The 16,488-nt window shown below is 43.9% G+C and overlaps 1 protein-coding gene across 1 annotated transcript in view; it reads right to left on the bottom strand.

Moving 5' to 3' along the window:
• BLNK (B cell linker) overlaps positions 1–16,488 on the bottom strand; it is a 74,902-nt gene that overhangs the window by 37,150 nt on the left and 21,264 nt on the right. The window contains exons 2-4 of the mRNA XM_079136055.1: positions 15,680–15,745; positions 12,799–12,848; positions 1,368–1,408 (exon numbers count right to left, since the gene is read on the bottom strand). Coding sequence (XP_078992181.1) covers positions 1,368–1,408; positions 12,799–12,848; positions 15,680–15,745 — 157 coding nt within the window. The remainder of the gene's footprint in view (positions 1–1,367; positions 1,409–12,798; positions 12,849–15,679; positions 15,746–16,488) is intronic.

The following is a 16,488-nucleotide window of genomic DNA, read 5'->3' as shown; positions in this document are numbered from 1 at the left end:
TTTTTTTTTTTTTTTTTTTTTTTTGCGGTGCTGGGGACTGAAACCAGGGCTTTGTGCTTGACAGACAAGCATCCTGCCAACTGAGCCATATCCCCAGCCCTCCAGGCTGATTTTACTTTGTGTTTTCTGTGCCCCCACTGTGTGCTCTTGTCATTCCATGTTCTCGCTCCTCTGGATGTGGACCACTGGGCTTCTTTCCTTTACTGTAGATGTGGCCCTGTGATGTGGCCAGGAGGGGGCGCAGCTGCAGCGCTTCTGGGGATCAGCAGCTGTGGAGCTCCGGGAGGGACTCCAAACCCAAGTGGCTGGCAGGGAAATCACCTCTTCCCCTCATTTTTATTTTCTTTTTCTGTGGTTGGAAAAGGAGGAACTGTTGTATCCTCTGGCTGTCTAAGCTCCAGGTGGTGTACACAGCCCAGAACTGGGCTTAGCCTTGATTCTGGTGCCTAAGTGGAGGTCTGCATCTTGGATTCTCATTCCACTGGCTACTGATTGACATTGAGAAGGTCATTTTAATTCTTTTGGCTTCAGTTTTCTTCTCTGGGAAGTGGGTGCACAGGTGTGTGGAGCCTTATTGGATTCCCTTCAGATCTGAAACTCAGATTGGATCAGGGTGGAATTCTTGATGGATTTGATGTACATGAGGAATAATTTTTGTGAGGAAGTTTTTAGGACATCTTGTCCCCACAAGATTCCACCTTAAGAGATACATGACTGTAGGGGCTCTTGTGATTGTGGCAATACCCTGGGGAGGTCCACAGTTCATTCTGGCACATCACCTGCCAATGTCTTCATGGCCTGGTCCTTCTCTCTTACTCTGTGACTGCCAGAGTTCTGATAATGTCCTCCTGGTCACAGTAGCCACCTCACCGGTTAAGAGTCTGATTGTGAGCTCTGAGGGCCTGGGTTTGAATTTGGAACTGCAAGTTACTGAAACTATCCATAGTTGGTCCTGGAGGCACTTTGCTGGAGGCATTAAGTCTTTAGTTGTTAGTGTGTTCGGGTTCCAGGGCAGGGGTCAGGAGGTGATGGAACACTAGGGAATTTAGGGCAGAGGCATTTACCAGCTAATAGGGAAATACTTCAAAACATTAACATCTATCCTGGTTGTGCTGGTGACAGCGCTGAAAACCTCGTTAGAGCTGAGGTGAGCATTCAATGAGGTAAAGTTCTTAGCCTGGCATGTAGTGAGTGCTGGGTCAAGTCAGCCTACCTGAGCTTACTTCTGCCTTGTCTGCAGATGGCCTTTCCAGACTTGCCCTCTCCCTGTGAGTTGCAGCTGACCACCAGCGAACATTTCAGCAAGAAGTCATTTGAAAGACCTCCCACAAGGCCTTGGTACCCCAGACCCCAGAGCAGATACTTACAAAGTCATCTGACCACTGCTCCTCTTCCTCAGCAGGACTCTCTGAAATGGTATGAGGGACACAAGAGTGTATAAGCATGAACCTCAGCTGGCCAGCTCCAGCCTGTCCACAAGCTCCCCACACCTGCATTCACTTCCTTGAGGTCTCCTGGTGCCATTTTCTTAGCCTTAAATAGTTACTGCAGTCAGCTGTTTATTTATTTATTTATTTACTTACTTATTTATTTATTTATTTTTAAATAGATTCTCAAAGCATCAAGAGGAGTCCCACAGGAACAGAGCAAAGGTGCTTCTGACCTGTGCCTGTCTTTGTCAAGGGATACTTCTGGGGCCTTAGGGTAACTCAGTAGAGACCTGCAGTCCATTCCATGTGACTTCTAAAGCTTTCTTTGTATCCACATATGGATCAACATGGAGCGGGAGGAGCCCTGGACAGGGAGACAGAGCTTAATCCTCATCCTGATTCTAAGTTTGATTTTGTTGTTACTGATGTTATAAAAAAATAATTATCCAGTGCTTTACTGTGTGCCAAGCAATATTATCAGAGCTTTGCACTCTTTTAGCATTCTCAAAAACTTGTCAGGAAACTGTGGCCTAGAGCAGATAACTCATGTGCGCAAGGTCAGATAGTAAATGGTAGAGCCAGGAGTGGAACCCTGTTGATTGACTTCAAAGCTCTTTCTCTGAACCCCAACGCCATGTTGCAGGCAAAGTCCTAAGGTCTGGAGGGGACATACAAATGGATATGACATCTGCTGTGGGCCTTAAGTAGCTTATAAGTTTGAAGAATAAGGTAGTTCTGGATATTTCACCTCCAAAACACATTTTGAGTTTAGCATCTACCCCCATCACAAAAACTGACCATAGAGGATAAGTGAGATTCACTTTGCTGATCCAGATAACAGTCCACATGGCAGAGTGGCTCTAACCACTGTCCTACAGAGGATCCCAGCTCCCCTCTCACCCCACTGGGCAGCCACTATTTCCGAGGGCCCAGGAGATGGGCCCTGAATACCCCAAAACCTCTACAGAACCTTTTTTTGCTATTTCTACTTCACACTCTAGCAGACCACTGACCCCCGTTCCAGGTAGGTTCCATGGAGACACCAGCAAAGGAACTGTAGAGGTGAAACGGGTCAGGAAGGAGGGCTCTGGAGAGAGGCCATATTTTTAAGCAATGGTAACAACAGTGCCCCCTCCTGGGGAAAACGTGATGGGTGCTAAGAAGGAGTCTACTAACCAAATATGGGTCAAAATTTGACATCAACAGAAAATAATTCTTAAGGAATTGCTCTTTGAATTGACCAGGAGCAAATTATAGTGCACAATGATCATTGTGTTTTCCAGGAAATTAGAGGAATGGGTGAATAAGTCCTCTTCCCAAGATAGTTACCTAGAAGAGTGGGGGAAAGAAGTTTCTGATTCCTTACGTTAGGGGATGATCGAACATCAGCACTTACGATGGCAAAATGTTTTGTTTCGACATTTCAATAGAAGCCTTTAGACAATGCCTTTATGAAACCCAGTGCCCCGCCTTCCTGAATCAGATTTGCTGAGACTTTTCTCAGTGAGTCGGGGCCCACTTCACCACCTGTCACTTAACTAGTTGCTCTGTCTCTGCTCTTTCGTCCCTAACTCGTCCTACAGTTTGGATGGTGTCGCTCCTTTCCTCAAGGATCATCAGGGACTCCCTATGGAATAAAATCAAGGTTCTGCATCCACACATTCAAATGCTGGGCCCACTGTCCCTCCACCCACTTCTCTTGCCGCAGCCTTCCATGCCTGCTTACAGTGGCACCAGGCAGCTTGTTCCTGCAACTGTGCACTTTTAGTTACTCTCTGCTCTGCTCATGCTGTTGCCCATTGTCCTTTCTCCTTGGAAAGTCCTATCCTTCCTCCCACATAAAGTCTTCCCCAGAACCTCTTGACATAACCATTAGCCCTTTCCTCTGGGCCTTCTTACATGCTGCTGGTGTCTTGTCATAAGCACTTCATTTTGTCCTGTGCTACGATGAGGTTGTGTCTCTCTGAACTGAAAAGCAAGGCTTATTCAACTTATCTTTGTATTTGGATGGTGTTTTGCATTTGCACTGCATGCACTAGTAGGAAAAAGTGTGAACTAATCAGTGAGTCAAATGAAAATCAGGATGATAATGATTCCTATGTGCTGGGTGCTAGGCTAAGTATTATAAGAGTATATCCTGACAATAACACTGGGTATGTGTGATTATTGTCTCTATTTTATTATTGAGAAGTCTGGGCCTAAGAGAGGTTGCAAAAACCTCCTGATTAGTGAATACAGGGGATGAACTGGCTGCCTTTATTGGTCCCTGTCACTGAAATCTCACTTGAACTGCCTAGCCCTCCACTGAGCGTTCAGATAAAACCCAGGAAAAGCAAGAATGATCCAGTCCAGACATCTTAGTGCAATGGAGGCAGGAAAAGGAAAAAAGGGCTTTGAGGTAGAGATTATTGATGGCATCCCACCCACCCAGCTACTTCTATCTATCCAAGGGCAACTCGTAGCACTATGCTTGCAAAGTCACAACCTTGCTGTCAATCACCCAGACTGAAAAGTGTGACGCTCCACAGTACTAGACCCAAAGTCATGGCTGGCTCTCTGGTGAGTCAGGGAGCCTCCTGAAGTATGCAGGGAGTGGTTTTAGAACCAGGCTGTCTGGGTTCAAATCCCAAGTCTGCTCTGTACTAGCTGCTTGGCCTTGGACCAAGCATTTAATATCTTTCAAGATTCAATTTTCTCACTGTAAAGCAAGGACAATAATAGGGCCTGCCTCATGTTTTAGTGAGAATCAAGTAATACAATACATGTAAAGTGCTTAGCAAAACCTGGTAAATAATGACTCTTAATCTTATTTTGCCTTGGACTTTGCAAATGCCTCAGTAAGCCCTCAAACACCAGCAATGCTAATTTGCCCCAGTGGCAATCATGCAGTATGGCCACCACAGACAAGTGGATCCAAGAAAACCTCTAGTGTATTGACTAAAATGTTTGGGAGGATTAAGTTCCAGTTTGCTCTGGGCCAGAGGTTTCATTGTGTGTGTGCACTTGCCCAGCCCCACCCAGGGAGTGAATGTCCTGGTCAGGCCACCTTGTCAGGTGAAGCCTTTCCCATTGTGTCCTTTCTGGATTTATGGGCTTATGCTCCATTTGTCATGTCAGAATCCCATGGTGCACAATGGAGGGACTCCTCCTCTTGCCTGGCCCAGGCAATTGGGACTGGCATGCTCACCCTGACCTATGGGGAAGGCATCAGGCACTGGGAGCCACCTGGGAATGCCATGACTACTCCAGGCCGAGACATGGGGTTGAGCTTGGGCACTGGGGTCAGACTGCCTACCTCCGAGCCCTGATCCTGCCATCTGGCAGCAGCAAGGTCTTGACTAAGCTGCTTAACATCTGGGCCTTGGTTTCCTCAGCATTGATCAGGACATTGTTTTAATAGTCTCTCTCTCTTGCAGTTTTGAGGGGATGAAAATGAAAGAAAAGTAAAGTGCTCAGAAGAGTATCTGACAGAGCAAGGGTTCAATGAATGTCGGTTACTGTCATTAATTTACATTCTCTGCAATTCTTAGAAAAATCTGAAAGGATAGATTCTTTCTCCAAATTAAGGATTGGAGGCTCAGGAAAGTTGTAAAATTGTTCCAAGTTCACAAAGTGCTCAGAGGGCAAAGCCAGGATCCCCATCTGACCTAAACAACCCCAAAGTCCAAGGTCTGCACACCAAAGCAGCTTTCGTAATGGAAATAAAAGACCTGAAGACCAAAAGCACGATCAAGCATTAGACTGAGCACAGTCCAGGGTCAGGTAAAATTTCTTGATTAGCATCCCACACCTGGACTCTTGGCCAGGTCCTGGGAAAGTTCAGAGAAGGGTGGGTTGCTTGTGAGCTGAGAGGTTGGCTGCTCCTGCTGTATGCTAGTGTAGGACTGAGAGGGACTCTGAGGGATGGGCAGGATCCCAGAGGCTCCTCTTCCTCCATCGGCTAGGGCAGGGGCGTATGTGTCAGTCCTAGAGCAGGGCTGAGCCAGTGGACAGGAAGGGACCTCCATAAGGAGGCACATGTGCACAGGATGAACGAGTCCCACTGCGGGGGACAGGAAGCCATGCTGAGTGGTAACACAGAGCTAGGTGTGCTGTCAGTCAGCGGGGGCTCCAGCCACCTTGGACACTGCAGAAGAGACAGGCTAGAGGTGAGGAACTGATGAGGGTGGCTTTGAAGACAGGAAGGCTCACCCAGACGGGTTCTGGGACTGGGGAGGGATGGCTGGAAGGACAGTGAGGACTCTGTGGGAAGGCGGAAGCACAGCGGGGCAGGCGCAGGTGGGAATCCAGCCTCTGGGTCCTGAGTCCCCAGGAGCACCAGAGACCCTGGAGAGAGGCCTGAGGTGTCCCGGCCTCCGTTGTGGCCTCGATCCTGCTCTGCAGGCCATGCTCTGGACCACTGGGCCCTGCTCATTTCTTCCCTTACAGAGCTGGTGGTAGCATGCAGGAAGCCCAAGGAAGGAAGGAAGGCAGGCACACAGGCGAATAGGCAGGCAGCTGACCGTGGCGTGGGGACAGATGCAGGGACAGAAAGAAAAACACAGGCTATAGGGAGGCAGTGGGTGCCCGTTCCACCAACACCACCCTGAGAGGAGAGGGGAATGTGATTTAGAATGGGGCAGAGGACAGGCCAGGGTCCAGGCTGACTAGGAGAGGTGCTTTGAGTCTAAGTGCTTAACACCTTAGGAACTCCCTTTGTCTGCATGTTTATTCATCCTTCAAGGGATCATCGGCAGAGGAATAGGGTACAGTAATGGATGGGGCCTACAGTCCTGGCTCAGTTGTGATCTCACTGTGTGACTTTGGGTGGTTACTTTGCCTCTCTAGTCTCCGGTTATCCCAAAAATGAGAAGTGTGGATTGGGTGATCTTTGAGAACCTTCTAAGCTTTAAAAATACAAGTTCTATGTGGCAGGACTCATCCTGCATACGGGAGCTCTCTGTGTCAGCTTTGCAGGTAGTGGCAGGTTAGAGCATAAACAAGGGCATAGGCAGGATGCCAGGGCAGGGCAAAAGCAGTGCTGTGTCCCACTTCTTTAGTGGACAAGGGTGGCTGTGTCTCTTTTGCATCTGTGGTGGGCATTTACCCAAGAGTCCCCATACCTTCTTTACCCTGGAGTCTTTGCCTTTTCCTTCTTTTTGTTTTCTTGTTAACAATAACAAAAAACCCCACTTACTTTATTTTATTTATTTTTTATTGAGATGAATTATATTTTTTATTTAAATTAAATTTATTAAATTTATTTATTTATTTATTTATCATTTATTTTCTTTAAATTTATTTTTAACTGACACATAAAACATAAAAATAATACATATTGACAGGGTAATGTGATTTTTGATACATGCATATATTGTATAATACTTAAATCAGGGTAAACATATCTATCTCCTCAAATATTTACCTCCTCTTTGTAATAAAAACTACCAATATCCTTTCTTCTAGCCTTTTGAAATGTGCGGTACATGATCACTCTTTGTAGCCACCCTACTGTGCAGCCCCACGGCCAGAACTGCTTGCTTTTATCTGACTGTGACTGAGCACCCACTGGTCAAGCCCTCCCTATACCTCTCTCCTCCCTACTCCCACTGCCTCTGGAAACCACCATTCTACTCTCAGCTGCTGTGAAATCAGCTTTTCCAGACTCCATGTCTGAATGAGGTTCTGGGCACTTGTCTTTCTGTGCCTGGCTAATAACCAGCACAACGATCTCCAGTTCCCTCAGTGTCACTGCAACGACAGGACTTTATTGTTTATTTATGGCTGAATAGTATTCCACTGTGTGCATGGGTACCACATTTTCTTTATCCATCAGTAGTTGATGGACACTCAGGTTGTTTCCGTGTCTTGGATCTTATGGATAATGAACACTGCATTAAACATGATAGGATGGATGTTTCTTCAACATATAAATTTCATTTACACACACACACAGTAGTGGGATAAGCTAGATCATAGGGTAGTTCATTCTCTCTCTCTCTTTCTCTTTCTCTCGCTCATCTCTCTCTTTCTTTCATACTGGAGATAGAACACAGGGCCACACATATGCTAGACAAATGCTCTGCCATTGAGCTACACCCCAAGTTCCTACTTTAAATATTTTGAGGAACCTCCATACTGTTTTCCATAATGGACGTACTAATAGTCTTTTTCTTATGACTGCTCTGATTCCCTCCCTACAATGATCGGTAGCAAGAGAAGGAGGAAAAGGTGAACCTCCTGAAATATCCCAACAGCCCCTGGAGATCAGAGGCCAATGGTACAAGAGGCCTTGTTCAGTTCTGACCTCATAGGGGTTTGTGAAGGGACCAGGGGGACTTCTTCAATGACCCTCAAAAACTCTGTACCAAGCCTGATCTCAGACTTCAAAGATGCAGGAGACAGTTTGTTATGGCTAGATTGCAGTAAATCACAGAGTCAATTAAAGCAGGAGACGGAACCATCTTTATTCACCAGCTGGTGGGCCCCTAGCTGGTGGGACAAGTCTACACTCCTCAGCCCCCTCCAAGGGCTAGAGTATACCTTTACAGTCCAAAACCACATTAATCATAAGTGGCTATTGCTATGATTCAAAACCATAAACAAACATCATGAGATCTAGAATCATAAGCAGAAGGGGAAGTGGGTCAAAAAACGACCCCAGTTGAGTACAAGTTAGAGAATGGTTATTAATGTCTAGACAATAATTTTTCTTTTTTTCTTTTTTTTTTTTTTTTTTTTTTTTTTGGTGGTGGTGCTGAGGATTGAACCCAGGATTTTGTGCTTGGGAGGCAAGCACTCTACCAACTGAGCTGTATCTGTAGCCCAGACAATAAATTTTTTGACAGGGTACATTGTTCAAGAAAAACAGGAACCAAAAAGAGAACAGTTTTACATTGTATAAGGAGAACAGTTTTACATTGTATAAGAAGAACAGAAACATTTGTGTTTCTAAGAAAGGTGTGCTAAGCAGGATCAGGATAGCAGAGGTGGAGTTTTCCCCGGGGAGAAGCATTTCTTACATGGCATGGAGTCACAGGGTAAAATGGAGTCTGTTTGGTCATTGCCCCTATAGCCTGGCCCATAACAAGTTCAGCTGTGAAGGCTCAGGAACTGGGAAGCAGGTCCTGGGTTTAATGTCAGGGCCTGATGCCTTCAGAACAATAATACATGTTCCAGAAAAGTGTAAACCTCTTCGCTTGGGTCAAAGGAAGAAGCAGTAGAAAGGGACAGAGTTGGGGTTTCCCCTTAGTGACTGTAGTCACTTTGGCAGGTTTCTTAATGTCTCTGAGATGCAATTTCCTCCTCTGCAAGATTGAGATAGTAATTTCTGTATAATGATGCTTGTGGGAGGATTAAATGAGAGATGCTGGTAAGGAGCTTAGTGTAATGCTCGGAGCAGAGTAAATACCCACAAGTCTGGGATCTCTTCCTTTCCCACAGCCGTACCAGCTCCCTGGGGCCAACACACTCTGCTCAGAGGATCATGAGGACCCTGCAGTCAGGGTTGGTGGGTCTGAACCTGAAGCTGCAGGCCTCCATTATTGTTACCTCAAGTTTTGTTCTGTAGTCTAAGTAGAAGACGATTCTCTTAACAACTTCAAGAGGGATGCTAGTTCTTTCCAATAGCTGCCCTGAAGTCAACCCACTCCTGGCTTAGAGGGATTAGGGAAGCTATTTGCCCCCAGGACTGAAAAGAGAACACAATTCCAGGGTCTGGGGAAACAGGTGGGGCCCAAGTCTCCACAGGTCCCTGGAGAGCAGTAGTCTGGCCTTCCATGTTCTGGGGGTCTGGTGTGTTCAGATATTTCTGCACTGGAATCATGAAGGTCCATGAAGACTCCCTGGGTTCAGGGCTCATTTCTGAGGCCCTGGGCATGCAGCTGGCAGGGAGTTGCAGCTCAGGGGAAGCAGCTGGCAATGCTCCTGAGACTTGAGTAGGGGCGAGGGAGAGAGGCGAGGGAGGACACTAACTGCAGGTGTAGATGGTGGTTTTGCCAAAAGACAGTTTCCGGGAATTGAGTGTAAGAGCAGAGAGACTGGGCCAGACTCTAGTGGCAAAGCAAATAATATGAATTTCTGAGATCCTGGAACTTTAATGGATTGTGGCGGGGGACCCACTTGTCTTTTAGGTTGGCAGAAGTGAGAAGGACAGACAGTGCTTCTAGCAGGATTTCTCCACTTTAATCTGCATGAGTGCTTGTTAAAATGGCAGTTCTCATTAGTCATATTGCAGGACTGAGATTTGTGATTTCTCTCTCTCTCTCTCTCTCTCTCTCTTTATGTTACTGGGAATTGAACTCAGGGCCTCCCAAATGTTAGGCAAGTGCTCTACTATTGAGCTACATCCCCAGGCCCCTTTTCAATTTTATTCTGAATCAGAGTCTCACTAAGTTTCCTAAATGGGCCTCAGATTTGCAAACCTCCTGCCTCGGCCTCCCGAGTAGGAGTAGCTGGGATCACAAGCATGCACTTCTGCACCCAGCCAAGAGACTGCATATTTCTAACAAGTTCCCGTGTGATGCAGCTGCTGGCAGGCTAGGGAAAAAGAAGCTTAGGAAATCAGTCTTCTAAGTTGGGCCACATTTCTTTTCCAAGAGATCTTGTGCACAAAGGCACCGAAGTCAAGACTATTTAGAGTACTTCAGGGGAGAGAGCAGGTATCGGAGGTCAAGAAACAACACTTTGGAGCATCAAGAAGATTGGCAGATGCAAATTCCTAAAGCCAGCAAATGTTAGGAGGGGCTCACTTCATCAGAGGGTTGCAGGCCCCAAAGATCTGTTTCCATAGATGTACAGAATGTTTGCACTGGAGGAACCTAACATTGCCTAGTTCAGTCCCCAAATGATAAAGATGAGGCAGGGAGAGGGATATGTTCAAAACTCCAGAGCCAGTTAGTGACAGACATTAAGGACCTTGCAACAGGGCTCAGTGATGTGCAATGCCTTTTACAGTTGATTGCATTTCAGAGCAGTTCTCTGGTGGAGAATAAGAATTGGGAGTTTAAGAGACATGGAATCAGGAATTAAGAATTAAGAAACTAGGAATTAAGGAGACTCCTTAGAAGCTTCCGTCCTAGCAGAAGAAAATTAAATGATGAGGTCTGGAGCTACGGTGCCGGGAATGGAAAGGGAGAGACTTTAGACAGACACTTAAGAGAATCAATAGGATTCGGAGATTAAGTTTTGTAGAGATGGGGGAAGAGAAGGAATCAAGGCTCATCCCCAAGGTGTGTGGACTGCCTTTCCCCAGAAAACAGAGAAGGAGGGGACTTGGGTGAAGGGATGAGCAACCAGCAGGTGAGCATGAGGGGACAATCAGGAGAAATCATGTATATCAGTCTACTTAGGTTTCCAAGAATTGACTCTGAGCTCCTAGCACTGTGTCCAGCATCTCCAATGCTCTTCATCAAGTGACAACATTTTTGTGCATTTGTCTCCCAGAACTTGAATTAAATGCCTCCTTCTCAAAGAGACCTTCCCAGACTGCCTAAGTTGTCCCCACCTGACAGTGACTCCCATCACTACACCAGCCATTTTCCTCCATCTCAGTTACCATGCTTGGGAAATGACACTTATCTGTTTGCAATCTCGAGCATTATCTGACTTCCCACTAGTCATTATACACCTAAAGGTCAGGGGCTATATTCTCTTCCCCATTCCATATCTATTCTGTTCCCCATTCCATATCTAGGACAGTGATAGTCACAGAGGACGCACTTATGAAATGTTTTTTGAGGGAGTCGAAGCCTGTGTGGAACAGCAGAAGCACCTGGAGATGTTTATTCTAAGGAAGAAACTATCCAAATGTCCTAAGTTCTTAATTCTGTGCTTTGGAGTTGCACAGAACAACTCTGTTTCTACTGTCTTTATTATTTAAAGACTTGTGTTGTGTGGCCATTAGGATAGACACAGGAAGCCAGGAAATGAATCCATCTATGTCAAACCAGGGCTGTCCATCCCTCACTGGACCACACAGTTTCTGGAACACAAAAATCATCACTGCAGGTATTCTAGCAGAAAATGGATCTCCTCTGTGAAGGGACAGGGTAGTGGAGTAGGGTTTAAGTCCTATATAAACTCTGGAGTTTCTTTTAAATCCCAAGACTCCATAATTCCATTATTTTTCCATCAAACCTATTTAGGTACTTAACAGGTCTAGTCTGCTTTCTTTTTTTTCTTTTTTCCTTACTTCAGAACTTGAGAAGAAAAATGCATTTGTAGATTTTAAAGCAGAGGACATGATCCCTCTTTCTTAGTTTCAAACTGTGCAGGAATCCCCTGATCAACTCTCAGTTTACAAACTGGTTCGCAGGGTGAGGTCAACAAATTACTCTGTGACCTATTGAGTTAGGGAAAATGCTACAGTGTGTCAGTAACACAACTATCTTATTTATTGCTATCTTGATCAATGACAAAAAAAAAAAAATAGCCATCACTTAAGGTTATGATTTGGTTTTAGCTGTGGCCCTGCAGAGGAGGAATGATCAAGGATGTCTGTAATCCTGTGGTTTTCTTTTTTCTTAATTTTTTTTTTTTTAGTTGTAGATGGACACTTAATTTATTTTTATGTGGTGCTGAGGATCAAACCCAGTGCCTCACACGTGCTAGGCAAGCACTCTACCACTGAGCCACAACTTCAGCCCGAATCCTGTGGTTTTCACTGTGGGATATATAGATATATAATCTTTATACTTAATGCTGTAGAAAGAGATTTTAGACCTATCTTCCCACCTACTGAGGTAAGAAAAGTATGTTGGATATTTTACTTTGTTCACAAAACTAAACCTTCTCCCACCAAAGTTGATGCTAGCTGGAATGGGGTGAAGGACTAGCTCAGAGAGGACTAAGTAACCATGGGCCATCAATAATTTAGTCCCTCAACTTTTCAGTAGTCCTCAAGTATGCATTTAAACAGCTTTTAACAGAGGAAGACTTCCCTCTCTGCATCACCTATCACAGATTAGATAAGTCCTGCTGTGCTGCTACACACTTTCCCTATCATGGGGAATTGTAATTACTTACTTCTGACATTGGCCGTCTTCCCTTTTAGACATAAATTCTGTGAGTGTGAAGACTATAGCTAACTTATTTAAAACAGCGTTTCTACTTAAGACCTTGTATACACCTGGGACATGCAAGATGCCTAATAAATGATAAAGGGCTGCAGAGATGGATGAATGGATGGAGGAAAGAAGGGAGGTGGGAGGGAAGAGGGAGGGAGTGCTACATCTGCTCTACAGTCAAATGTCTAATGGATTTGGTCATTCTTGAGATCGGGATGGGCATCTTTTGTTTTCAAGTGAGTGGAACATATTTCTCTTTCCAACAAAAATATGAACATTAAATTAGTCATACATCAGTTACAATATTTTAGAAATACTCTTACCTAAAGCATAGTCCCTTCGAGGAACACTTGGAGGTGCTTTGACTTTCAGCCTGTAGATAAAGCCATCAGACCAAGGGTCAGTGCGTAGGACAACTCTTGCCAAAGCACATAATATAAATAGAGATGACAGACAACAGAATAAACTCCTCTTTGGACCCATCATATTGAAGGATTTAATGTGCTGTAAAGGTAGTAAGGCCACTGGTCAGAGGTTTGCCACCCGTCCCCAGCTCCTCTGTGTACCATGTGGCCCTGACCTGGCAAAGGCAGAGTCAAGTGGTCAAGGGGCTCTGAGAGTTCAGAAGGTCAGTCAGCATTGAGTCAGAAGTTCAAGCAAGATAAGTGTTGACTGACTGATAGGAAGGTAAGAGAAGATGAGCTGTATTGGTTTACAAATGCTTTAAATAAGAGGACAAAAGTCAGCTATAATAAGCACTTTAGTTGTGTTAGGATGAAATTATTTTTGTGCCAATTAAAAACCTGACAAATAGGAGAGCACTATTTCAAGATTTAATGTTTACAGTAAATTATTATGTTAATAATAATTATCCACTCTATTTAGGAATGACTTGCTTAATGGAATTTTAAATACATGCAAAAAGCTTACATCCAGTAGCTTTGTCTGAATAAAATATAATATCCTTTTATGTAAGCAGTGCAGTGTGACCACTATATATAAAATTTATTTCTTTAAAAAATACACAGTACAGGGCTGGGGTTGTGGCTCAGTGGCAGAGCACATGCCTAGTGTGCCTGAGGCACTGGGTTTGATCCCCAGCATCACATAAAAAACTAAATAAACAAAATAAAGTTGTAGATGTGTCCATCTACAACTAAAAATATTTGAAAAAAAAAGTACAAAAATTCATGTCTGATTAGAACAAAAAAACTTTACAAATTAGAATTATAATTTTGCAAAGGACAGAAATTCTTGGGTGTCCCCCCACAGTCTCTCATATCTATAATTTCATTCATTTCTCCTCATGAGCTAACACAGCATGCTGGGAAGATATTACCATTAAACTTATGATGAGATCTGGAAAGAAAAATTGTTCAAAGTGTCATAGGAAAAAAAATCAAAAACAAAACTGGATCTGGTGCCTAGGTCAGTTCATGGAACAGTAAAACTTCAAAACACACAAACCAACTATTATCCACTATTACCATCATTACATAAAAGAATGGAAAGTGTACTTCAACAACCCTAAATCATCTTGCAGTAAAGACCAAACTCAAGAAAGTACTGTTGGCCACTGAATACAGGTCAGGAATAAAAGTGCGGCCTGAAATTTACTCAGAAGCCAGTAGCTACACACTCCCCACCCCAACGCTCTATAGTCTTTCTATGCTCATGTAGCTGGGACCGGTGAAAACTGTCATGGTCTTGCAGAAAGGAACCAGTGTGTTCAGCTGTGCTTCCTCTTTTCAAAGAGCACCTGTCGCCTTGGCTTCAAGTGAGAGCTTAATGACAAGTCACTTTCAGTCAAGGGGCCCTTGACTTCACCCAGGGTAATAACCATGGTGGTCATATTTTCCAGACTGAAAAGAAACATAGTTTGTCGAATAAAATGTGCTCTGGGGTACAATGGACAGAAAGTCTGAAATAGAAACTGTTGGAAACAGTTTGAGCTCCAAGGCTGCTGTGAACATGACTGACCATGGAACAGAGAAACATTCCATGCAGAGGCTTCAAATTATTGAGAACTGGAGCATTGTAAGCCTGGCAACTATGAGACAATCTAGAATCACTGATCATAACAGTGATTAGTAGGGCTCTCTCATAGAGAATAATAGTCTGTATGTATCAGAAATAAATAAAAATAGCACACTGTTAATCCTAGCGATTAGGGAGGCTGAGGTAGGAAGATCAAGAGTTTAAAGCCAGCCTCAGTAAATTAGTGAGACCTTAAGTAACTTAGTAAGACCCTGTCTCAAATTAAAAATCCAAATGGTTGGGAATGTAGCTCAGTGGCAAAGTGGCCCTGGGTTCAATCCTGAGCACCAAAATAAATAAATCAATTCAACAGAGCAAATTGGTAGAATGGTACATGTAGTATATGCCATATGCATATGTATAAATACATGTCAGTGCATGAATATGTGTGCATGAATATATATATATGTATGTATGTATATACATGCACATGTATATATACATACACACACAAAGAGAACTCACTAATGACAATGTCTCTTTCTGGGGAGTGGGTTAAGGTAAAATTGTGAAAGGAAATAAGCAATTTTGACTTCATGTAATTCTGAATTCTTTCATTTATTCCCCTGCCAAATCTGTATTACTTTCATTAAAAAATAAAAATTAAAAAAAAAAAAACTGAATACAATACTAATTTGCCTCTCCCTTTGACTTAGACTTTGAGTGGCAAATGCAAGCACACAGAATTTCTATTTTCTCTGTAAGAAGCTTAAAGGTTTTTGGTATGCAGGAAGATTTGGGATTCTAGCTTTCCTTCTCCATGTGCTTATTGAAAACACTGATAATTGAAATTATTTAAAAAGTGGAAATCAAAATGCAGATAACAGATATAGCATCCCAAAGAAGTGAAGGCTGAGTTTTGTGACTTCTTATTTGGATTTCTCCCAGATGTGTCTTGCTTTGACATGTGTTAAGCACCCCAATGAGCATAGCTCACCTCTTCTTCGGTGAGAAGGAAATCCTGAGTTTTCCCTGAGTGCCCAGCCGGCGCATAGCCTTGTTTCCAGAATGTAGACCTAATCCATGCTTCCAGCCACCAGCAAGATAGAGTGACAAGCTAAACAGGTTCAACTCCTTGCTCTAGTAACTGCAGAACTTTGCTTCTTCCACTTAGCACAAATTGACCTATTTTATATAAATAAGTATTTAAATAGAGTCAAAGCTTACTTTTTTATTTTGTTCATTATTCCTCCTTCATTGTTCTTAATATCATGGACCATCTTTTGAAGTTGCCTGTTAGGAACAAAATTAAACCTAAGTATTAATACATGAATTATATTGTGTTTAATTAAATGAACAATTTGAAAACTTCATTTCAGGCATCATCTGATTTCATTTTATTAGTTTTTGCCATCAAATAAACTTCAGAATCAGATCAGTAGTTCTCACTTTAAACTGCACCAGAATCCCCTGCAGGGCTAATGAATGGCAGCCAGCGGGGCCCTGCCCGCCACTTTTCTGATTGGGCGCGCCTGCGGGGTGCTGCTGCTGATGTGCATTGTCAACAAGTTCCCAGGTGTTACCGGCGCCACTGTCAGAAGCCCATCCTTGGATCACCACTGAACTTTGATAGATCATATCTTTTTCCACTCTCGCTTTTTAATTGTGCCCAAGTAAAGCAAAATGCCTGCATGAGAAAACTAAAGTCCTTACTGACCCAAGCGCAAAGTTTTAAACAAATCAGCTGAGTTGTCAGTCTGATAACATAACGTGGCAGTGTGCTTTGCTAGACTTGCTTCTTTATGGGACTCTTGACTTTTCTGGTATGGCTTTAGACCCAGCTATGTCTGAAGGTTAGTTTATTTTATAGTCGCACTGCTTGCATCCCCCACCCCGCCCCCCTGCTGGGAAACCCAGGGGCGCGCTGTGCTCTCTTCCTGAGCAAAAGTTGTAGTTAGTTGGCAAAAGCTGCTGATGGAGTTGAAGGGACTGTAGCAGAACACACCTCTCACATTGCATGACAAGGCACCGGACCT

This window comes from Sciurus vulgaris, assembly GCF_902686455.1.
Source record: "Sciurus vulgaris genome assembly, chromosome: 4".
Lineage (NCBI taxonomy): Eukaryota > Metazoa > Chordata > Mammalia > Rodentia > Sciuridae > Sciurus > Sciurus vulgaris.
Note: the sequence above shows the minus strand (reverse complement) of the source record. Positions and strands in the feature narration are given on the sequence as shown.